We start from the raw sequence: 10,735 nt of genomic DNA on the forward strand, positions 1-10,735 counted from the left end.
CTGAGCCATATGCTGCACTGCCGTAGTCTAACCTGGATAAAATATGTGCCCTACAAAAGCGTAGGAGCACCGTGCGGTCAGCTACCCAATTAGTGCTGCTATGAAACTTCAAGAGATTAAGCCTCTTGGTGCATTGCACTTATAGTTGCCGCACATGTGGCTCCCACGATAATGCACTATCGAAAAGGAGCTCAAGAAATCAGTAAGTGTCAACTACAGGAATAGCGGCATTTCCTAAATAAAGCTCAGGCTGTGGGTGAAGAGTATGTTGCCGACAAAAGTGGACAACAGAGGTCTTTGTGGTGGAAAACCGAAAGCCATGTTCGAAGGTCCACTGCTCCACTCTCCTAATAGCTTGCTGTAATTGTCGCTCTGCGACTGCCATATTACGCGATCTATAGTGCAGAGCAAAATTGTTCACATATAGTGATGGTATTACTGCTGAACCAGCAGCAGCAACAATACTGTTTATGGCAATCTCGAACAGAGTGACACTAAGAACCGATCCCTGTGGGACTCAATTTTCCTGAACGTTGTATTACGAATATGTCCTCCCTACTTGGACATGGAACTGATGGAGGGACAAAAAATTTGCAATAAATACCGGCAAGCTACCTCGGAATCTCCACTGATGCAGGACTGAAAGGATACCATATCGCCATGTGGTGTCATAGGCCTTAAGTCAAAGAAAACAGCTACCAAATGCTGTTTGCAGAGAAACGCATCCTGAATAGAGCTCTCCAGGTGTACCAAATGGTCAGTGGTCGAGCGAGCAGCTTGAAAACCACACTGGTACTCTGACAAGAGTCCTTGTTTCTCCAGAAACCACACAAGATGGCGATTTACCATCTTCTCAAATAGCTTATACAGGCAGTTTGTAAGATATATCAGCCTGTAACTTCCTGCAAACTGAGGATCTTTGTCAGGCTTGAGGACAGTAATGACTATGCCCTCTTGCACTGAGACGGAAAATCACCCTCAATCCAGATTCGGTTAAACACACGAAGGAGATATAGTCGACTATTCTCACTAAGGTGTTTCAATATCTGGTTATGGATATTGTCTGGTCCAGGAGACGTGTCCTTGCAAAGCGCTAAGGCGCTGTGGAGTTCCCACTCCGTAAAGGGCACGTTGTAGTCCTCTGGAGCATGAGTGGCATAACTAAGGTGATGACGTTCTGCCTCCCGCTTCAGAGTGAGGAAATCACGATGGTAATTCCCAGACCTAGATACATCCGCGAAATAACTAGCTAGATGGTTAGCAATCGAGAGTGGTTCAGTGACGACACTGCCTGCAATGGAAATTCCCGGTATAGAAGACGATCGCTGGATACCCAAAATACGCCAAAGTTTAGTCAACACTTGAGATGATGGAGTATGTGACATCATAGACAACACATATCTCTCCCACGAAGCTTTCTTACTTTGGCGAATAAGAACTCGCGCCTTAGCCTTATGTCTATGCGAGAATATGTGCCGTAATGTACACTAAAGTGAGTTGGTTCTCCTGTGTTCAAAATACATACGTCCAGCTCTGTTACTAATGTTTCCAGCTCTCTTCCCCGGGGGCAAAGCGTCTCAGAGCCCCATATGGGGTGATGGGCATTAAAATCGTCCAATAAGAGGAAGGGAGGGGGAAGCTGACCTATAAGATCAGTGACATCATTTATGCTAAAAGGCTGGCCTGGTGGAAAAACATTACACACTGTTGCTATGACAGGCAGTAGAATGCGAACTGCTACAGCTTCCAGCGGAGTTCATAGTGGAATCTCTTCGCTGTAGGTATCAGAACGGACAAAAATGCCAATGCCACTGGAAGCCCAGTGAGCACAATGTCGTTCTGCTGAGTATAGTCGAAAATTTCTCAAGATTGTATGATGACCTGGTCGGAAATTTGTTTACTGAATACAGACTATACTCGCTGAATACTCGCTAATGAAGCTCGCAGGTGATGCATGCCTTGAATTTCTTCGACGTAGTCCGGGGGATGGGGTTTCTTCCTATGAGGGGAGCGCGCAGGTTTTCCAGGAGGAAAACCCGCTGGCGCAGAATCAGACCCTCCAGGTGGAGGGCGTGAGGCCCCATGTGTAGGAGATGTGGAAGAAGGCCTGGTAAGGGCGCTCTTCTTCCCTGCCATCGATTCTTCTTTAGACGGACTATCTTCTTTCCCTTCTGTGCCGGCGTAGGATTCTTACTAAGTTTTACAATATTTAAAATTCTTCCACCGTTTTGATACTTTTTTTTTTATCAAAACGGTGGAAGAATGTTAAATATTGTAAAACTTAGTGATTAAATTTTGATACGGAAAATGAAGTTGATTACTTGCAAGTAGGCTTCTTAGCCGATGTGGACCCGCCTTCGAGCTCGTTCTCTTTGTGGCGTTGCTCACAGGAGCAACTGCCGCCTTAGGCGCAGCGATCTTCTTGGAAGGTGTTTCAAGGCAAAATGACGAACCTGGGAGAGACTGTGCTATCATACTGAAGTCTAATGTCTTGGCCAGGGCATTCAGAGAATTAAACTTATGGCGCGCTTCCTGGTAGGAAAGACCATCCAGGGTCTTGATCTCCTGGATCTTCTTCTCACTCAGATACATCTGACAGTTCCAATCTCGAGAATGAAGACCAAAACAGTTAGTGCACTTGTACGGAGTTGTGCACTCCTCCGCGCCGTGAGCTGCTCTTCCACATGTACCACACACAGACTGATTCGAACGAGATACCATGTGTCCGAATCTCTGGCATTGATAGCATCGCATAGGAGGTGGGATGTACGGCCTCACATCGCAATGATAGGTTGTTAGCTTGACTTTCTCTGGCAACACTGACAATTTGAAGGAGACTATGAACGCTCCCATGGCAACATCTTCACTGTTGACTTTGCGTGTGATACGCCGGACGTGGGTCATGCCACGGTGCTTCATGTCTTCCATCAATTCATTGTCAGTGTTCAGAACGAGATCACAGTGAAAAATAACTCCATGAACCAGATTCAAGGTTTTGTGCTCTTCCACTTTGACGGGGATTTCACCAAAGTGGTCGCACTTAAGCAACCTATCTGCTTGGAGCGCAGTGCTCGTCTTTAGAAGCAAACCACCATTGCGCATTTTCTTAAGGCCCTCAAGTTCACCGTATACACTTTCAATGTGTCAACTGAATAGAATCGATTTGACCAGCTTGAAATCGTGCCCATCGGTTCTGGTAGCAACCAGGAACCTAGGGAAACCCACACTAATACGCTGCGCTTGTTCCCAAGGGGTCGCACCCCTTAGGGAAACAAAAGTTAAAGACCTGGGTAGCGAACTACCCGATGAGGCAGGCATAAGTGTTTTCAACGCTATGCCCGAAATCATCCTCCCCAAATGCCACACACTCTAATCAGGGGTCTCTGTAGCCGAATCAAGCATCTAAGGCAATACCCATCTGGTCATAGCCGGTATTATCCGGGGTCCGATGTTGGATGATGCCTAATACGGGAGGACTGAGGCAATGAGCACTAGGACTCCCTTCCTCCAGTCACCCGCAATAGAATGTACACCATAACGTGTACAGAGCGCTAAATATAGGTAAAAATAATTGATAAGAATATGTCCTTCTGGCATTCGGCTGTGCAGGGACCTGTGTTGTCAGGCGGATACCACTGCAAGGGTACATGCCGCCGCTTCCTGGGTGGTTACTGACACGGGCTTTTGAGCGCAGTCGCACACGTAGAAAGTCCATCTCCGAGCAGCACGCACATAAAAAATTTGAAATAGGTCTACAATTGACCCTAAAAAATAAAATTAAAAAATAAAGAGGGGACCAAGGCCACATGACCCTTTTAGTCTTCTACGACAGGCAGGGATTACCAGTGAATGTATTCAGCCCTTCCATCCACAGGAGGTCCAACACATTGTACCAAATCGCAAGCCATGTCTGCGCCTAGGTCGACTCTTTTAGTCGCCTCTTACAACAGGCAGGGGATACCGCGGGTGTATTCTACAGGTGCGTCCCCCACCTGCAGGGGACCCCCAAAAATAAAGACTGGCCGAAAAATCAAATTGCCTGGGCTTTGCTGACGATTTAGCATTACTAGCAGTGGATATAAAAGAAGCAAAAACCCAGATATCAGAACGTCAAAATATTGCAAATAAAATTGGCCTCAAAATATCATTTGAAAAAACAGAAATTATGCCCCAAAAACCAATACAACTAAAAGAAGTTACAATAAATGGTAATAAAATCAGAATAGTAACTCAATTTAAATATCTTGGAGAAGTAACAACACATAACCTAAATGAAAAAAATTAAATCCAAACAAGAAGAAATAGATTAGCTAAAGCACAAAAATTAACACGGGATATCTACAAAAAGAAAAATTTATCAATAAATGCAAAAATAAAACACTACAACACAGTTATAAAACTGGAAGCTACATATGCAGCAGAAACACTTTTTCACCTGAATAAACAAAGACTGACAGACTTCAGAAAATTGAAAGGATGATTGGAAGAACCTGCATCAACAAAAATACCATAAAGTTGAACAGCGGCGGATAATACCTAACAAAGTCATGTACAAAGAGAAAGAACCCATTACAGATACTATGCGTAAGAGGAGACCGGAATTCTTTGGACATATCATGAGGATGCAGGATTCGAGACTTCTGAAACAACTAGTACAACACAATCTCGCCTCAAAAAATACCACAACAGGATATAAATGGATCAGAGAAGTAAGAGAGGATCTGAAAGAAATAGGCCTTACAACAGAAGACACCACAAACAAGATAAAACTGAATACAAACCTCCGTTTTACCCTTACATGAAACAAATCAACACGCATATTTTCAACCGAGGAAAGAGCACAAAGACCGGAGTGTCTGAAGAAGTACTGGGAGGACCGCAAAAGCCTGAACAATCCCTTCAAAGAGACCTGAACGATGGACTGACTAAAGTGATCCTATGCGGTCATGAAAGAAGAAGAAATGTCTTTATTACTAGCTGATGTACCCGTGCTTCGCTACGGAATTCTACATTGTATACAGAATTCTAGGTTAGGTACGGTACACGTTGTGAGCAAGATTGTCTTAAATTGTATAGCTCTTAACGTTACCCTAAAAAACGCGACGGGAGGTAACCAAACACCTTTTCTCATATGAAGACAGAGGGAATTTTCACTGTAATGGTAGACCCAATTTCATACCATCAGTCACAATCAGGTTGGGATGTTATCATAATGCCTTTTTACATCCTCAGAAAGACTGTCTTACTGATTTTCCCAACTGAAATGAACATACAATGAAATTATAGACTACTTCTAATTTCTTTTCAACCAGCATAATGTTCACATGTCCTCCTTGCCTGCTCACTTTCATTGCTACTGTTTTTGTAGGACTGATTTTGAGGCCAAATTCCTTAAATTGGTAATTCCAGGTATTTAGTTTGTGCTGTACTTCACCATCTGTGCAACTCCATATCATTACATTGTTTGCAAAAACAAATGCCTTAAAATCATTTCTGGAATTCTGTTGTTTCACTCTTTATGATTTCATACATTGCAGTGTGAATAATGACGACACTGCAGTGCTTTGTTGCACTCCTTAGTTGTGACAAACCAATCCAAATATCCACTTCCTATTTGGACACAGCTCTGACAATGGCTGCAGAGCATTTTCTCTTTCCTGATAAGAGATTCTTGTTAGACATTCCCAGATCTTGTCCTTAGGCGAGCTGTTACAAGCCTTTTTTTATCCAACAAAGATGATATCTCTTCCTTTCCCCCATTATTTCTTCATAATCATCCTAATAGCAAAGAGGCTATTTGTTTTACGTCGCACCGATACAGATAGGTCTTATGGCGACGATGGTACAGAAAAGGCCTAGGAATGGGAAGGAAGCAGCCGTGGCCTTAATTAAGGTACAGCCCGAGCATTTGCCTAGTGTGAAAAAGGGAAACCATGGAAAACCATCTTCAGGGCTGCCGACAGTGGAGTTCGAACCTACTAACTCCCGGATGTGAGCTCACAGCTGTGCGCTCCTAACCGCATGGCCAACTTGCCCGGTAATAGCAAAGATGAGGTCTGTGGTTGTTCTAATACCCCTGAATCTATATTGTTCTTCTAGTTGAGGCTCAATGATGCTCCTTAAGCATCTGCCGCCTCTATCCGAACATTATCCTTATATCCAACAACCTTTACATACTGCTGACTAAATACCTTTGGCTTCTGTAAGTCCTCACAAACACACTCCCCTGTTCATTAATGATCCCTGGAATGTCCTTCCTGGAACTTGTTTCTATTGCTCTCTAAAATTCATATGGCTGCCAATTAAGTCTGCCATCATGTTAACCTTAGGTGACTTTCTTGCTACGTTCAATTTCCTAGCAAGTTCCTTCAATTTCTCCTTACTCCTGAAATTTTTTTTTTTTGCTAGTGGCTTTATGTCGCACCGACGCAGATAGGTCTAATGGCGACAACGGAAGAGGAAAGGCCTAGGAGGTGGAAGGATGTGGCCATAGCCTTAATTAAGATACAGCCCCAGCATTTGCCTAGTATGAAAATGGGAAACCACGGAAAACCATCTTCAGGGCTGCCGACAGTGGGATTCAAACCCACTATCTCCCGGATGCAAGCTCACAGACGCGCCCCCAACTCGCCCGGTACTCCTGAAACTATTTCTTTCTAATCTGCACTTCCTTCTTAATCTCTTTATTTCCCTCTTAAAACATAATGGGTCCTTACCATTCCTTACCACTTTTAAATGTACATACCTATTTTCACACTTTTCAACAAAAGCTTTAAGCCCATCCATAGGCTGTTTACATTTTCATTTACCATTGATCATAATTGCTTTTTAAAAATTTCCCAATTAAGGTACAGCCCCAGCATTTGCCTGGTGTGAAAATGGGAAACCACGGAAAACCATCTTCAGGGCTACCGACAGTGGGGCTTGAACCCACTATCTCCCGATTACCGGATACTGGCCGCACTAAAGTGACTGCAGCTATCGAGCTCGGTACTGCCTAACAGTCTTACTTTTACAACATTCAACAATTGGCTTTATATCGCACCAATACGGACAAGTCTTATGGCAACGATGGGATAGGAAAGGGCTAAGAGTGGGAAAGAAGCAGCTGTGGCCTTAATTAAGGTACAGCCCCAGCATTTGCCTGGTGTAAAAATGGGAAACAGTTTTCAGGGCTACCAAAAGTGGGGTTCGAGCACACTATCTCCCGAATGCAAGCTGACAGCTATGGGACCCGAAATGTGCAGTCACTCGCTTGGTGGAAGAAAAAGAAAACCTGCAGACATCTACTACTGGAAATTTTTCCTAGAAAGGTAGAGACTGTGATAATGGCAAAGAGCAAACCTACATCATAACAACACGATAGCAGCTCCACAGCCAGTACCTATGGGTATCCAGTCATAAATTGCAATGTAGTAGGGTAAATCATATATGTAATTTTGCTCAGAAATCTGAAAGGATCTAAAATATTCACAGCGAATTAAAATAAAATCTTGTCAAAACTTTTAACTCAGGCACTGTTTCAGTTTCGGTTAGTTTTCTCAAGATCCTTTGTTAAAAGGTGGTCAGAGGTTCTACGTAAGCAAAGGAATAAGGACACTTGCTTTGGGAATAATGGTTCCTGATCAATGCCAGGCTTATCTAACATTGCATATCGTATAGAACTTTAAACAGAAAACTAAAAACTCAAAACAATATTTTCACAGACAGCTGTACAAACAACTAATGAACACGATTCAACAATTCATGCAACATAAGTAATATACTGGCCCTTTGCTGACATGGATTAAATTATATTTATTTTCTTGCTTGCATGAGTACTAATAAAAGTCCTCTTGGCTGTAAAAAGACAGACTATGAAGCTTTGAAGGAATCAATCCAGTAACCAAGAAATCTTCACAAGTCAGGTTGAACAACAAAAAAATTTCTTTTTTGCTAGTTGCTTTACGTCGCACCGACACAGATAGGTCTTACGGTGACGATGGGACAGGGAAGGGCTAGGAGTGGGAAGGAAGCGGTCGTGGCCTTAATTAAGGTAATTTGCCTGGTGTGAAAATCGGAAACCACGGAAAACCATTTTCAGGGCTGCCGACAGTGGGGTTCGAACCTACTATCTCCTGAATACTGGATACTGGCCACACTTAAGAGACTGCAGCTATCGAGCTCGGTGAACAACAAAATAAAATTTGCTTTACGGTGCAGGGACTCAGATACGTTTTATGACGGCAATAGTATAGAAAAGGGCTGGGAGTGAGAAGGAAGCATCCGGGGCCTTAAGGTAAAACCCCAACATTTGCCTGGTGTGAAAATATAAAACCACAGAAAAAAATCTTCAGGGCTGTTGACAGTGGCTACCCTTCACTCCATTATCAAGGCTTTCTGTCCCGTCCCTGATGCCATGCTGAACAGTTGTATCATCACCGAATCGCTCATCACCTAGGTGTCAACTGTTTGAAAATGGAAATGACTGGGTGCCAGGCCAGGCCTGCAGGGAGGATGGTCTCATACCACCCAATCACAAGCGGTCATAAATTTTGCATGATAGCTGTGTGTGGTCTGGCGTCGTGCAGCAACACAGACAAGTCTGCATTGTTTCCTGTGATTTTCTACCTCTTTCCCTGATGAGGAAATCAACAGTGTTGATTAGTAATGAACATCAGTGCACTACTACTGTGTATCCTTACAGCCTACCATATTTGCCTGTAAAATAAAGTTCTCTGGTCGAGCACTTGTGACATTTTTCAAAGCACCTTCTGTCACAGTAGTCACTTTTACAGCAGTCATAACAAAGTATGTATTGAAAGGAGGCAATTACTGTCCGCACACTTTATCTTGATGCATTTGTGTACGGGGTGAGGAGTAAGGAGGAAGCTGTCCCGGTATCGATAGTGCTGCCTGGTGCTGCCAACTGAATGAAAATGAAATCTGAATTGAATCGAGATAATCGATCGATATGAAATTTCTAAACCGTTATCATCTTAAGCCAACAACTATGTCACATACACATTATATAACATTATAAAACATATCTCTCGATGCGAATCTTGTTCCTAGCATGAATTCTATACTTTGACTTTGATGTGTAAACAACAACAGTACCAGTACGTAAAGTTTACGCCAGATGTCGCACAACGATGCTTAAGCGATTCATAGTTTGTGTTTCAGAGGTTGCCAGTATGAATCTCGAAGATCGCCGAGGTCGACCGATTCAGCACTAGGATGTAAATGCACCAAGATAAAGTGTGCGGATAGTACAAGGTTCACAGATTCCTAGGCATCTACATCATCGGTTCAATGCCAATCAAGCCAACTACATTATTGAATCGAGAGTGCTTCTTCTTATTCTAGTGCATCTTCCTTTGTGAAATTCAGAGTAACAACTCAGAACTTTAAATTTCCAAGTTTACTGAAAGTATTTAGGTAAAGGCTGGGTAAACAATTATAAATATAAATATGAGGTAAACAAATGATAGGGAATCTGCCACCTGCGCGACCACCCTAAATGCAGATCATTGATGACTGATTGAACTTCTTCCAACAGATGAAAATGAAAACCTACAACCTGTTTTCCAGTCATTGACTGGGTCACGGATGTATGAATGAAGCACATATAGGCTGTTAGTACAATGGGGTCGCCACTCCCAAAGTGATTTATTAATGAATGGTAGATGCTATGAAATGAGAATGGAGAGTGTTGCTGGAATGAAAGATGACAGGAAAAACCGGAGTACCCAGAGAAAAATCTGTACTGCCTCTGCTTTGTCCAGCACAAATCTCACATGGAGTGACCGGGATTTGAACCACGATATCCAGTGGTGAGAGGCCGATGCTCTGCCGTCTGAGCCACGGAGGCCCTTCTTCTTCCAACAGATCTTGGGGCAAAATTATACCAATAAGAAAGCAATATCATACATCCATACATAATGGTCAAAAATCAGGTGAAAGGCGATTGGTGTATCTGCCATAAACACATTAAGGATACAGATCCTGTAAGTGGAACCAGAATGGACTTTCCTTTCGTATCTGGTGTTATCCTCTCCAAACTTTCCGCTGACTCGTGGAACTTAGTTTGGGCCACCTTCAAAGTCTGTAAGGAATCTTGAAAAACATTCAGTTCCTGAAAAGAAAAGAACATAAATGGCAACGAATTACTGGGAGAAGTAGGCTATATTGCGCTGTTAAGAACGATACACCATACCAAGGATCTATTGGTTATATTACAGATGGTAATGTAGGGCCAATGTAAGAGCCACTGAAGGAGGATATTTGTCCTTATGTGCTACTGACAGCTCTGTCTTCAAAAGTATGGTTAACCTTGTCATAATAATTCCATGGATTGGACACCTAATATTGAAAATTTAAACTATACTGGCTTTCAGAAATATTAAAAATACATCACTTTACAGTACCTGATCCAACTGTTGTTTTAATTGGGTGAGTTGTTGAAGATTTAACTTAGTTAAATCAATCTCGTGAACTTGCGGGCCCTGTTTAGATGCCATGTTCATTTACTTTAGTGATGTGCGCGAATGACGCCTGGAGTCGCGAGAATCGGTTCCTACGACTCCGCGATCGCACTGAATGTCGCATGCGAGGAATCGGTTCCCGATAACGTCACCAGTGTGTGTTGGGCGAACTCACTAGAGTGAGTCTTCCCTATATAAGTGGGGCAAATTCGAACGTGCAATATTTACTATTTATTTTGTATACAGTGAAATGTCTTATTGGTTGTCAC

At 42.9% G+C, this 10,735-nt stretch overlaps 1 protein-coding gene across 1 annotated transcript in view; it reads right to left on the reverse strand.

The window, feature by feature from the left end:
* The window catches only part of Pfdn5 (prefoldin 5), a 64,896-nt gene extending 54,388 nt beyond the window's left edge, over window positions 1-10,508 (reverse strand). The window contains exons 1-2 of the mRNA XM_067140847.2: window positions 10,410-10,508; window positions 9,983-10,117 (exon numbers count right to left, since the gene is read on the reverse strand). Coding sequence (XP_066996948.1) covers window positions 9,983-10,117; window positions 10,410-10,508 — 234 coding nt within the window. The remainder of the gene's footprint in view (window positions 1-9,982; window positions 10,118-10,409) is intronic.
* Window positions 10,509-10,735: the final 227 nt, after the last annotated feature.

The sequence above is a fragment of the Anabrus simplex genome, chromosome 1 (assembly GCF_040414725.1).
Source record: "Anabrus simplex isolate iqAnaSimp1 chromosome 1, ASM4041472v1, whole genome shotgun sequence".
Lineage (NCBI taxonomy): Eukaryota > Metazoa > Arthropoda > Insecta > Orthoptera > Tettigoniidae > Anabrus > Anabrus simplex.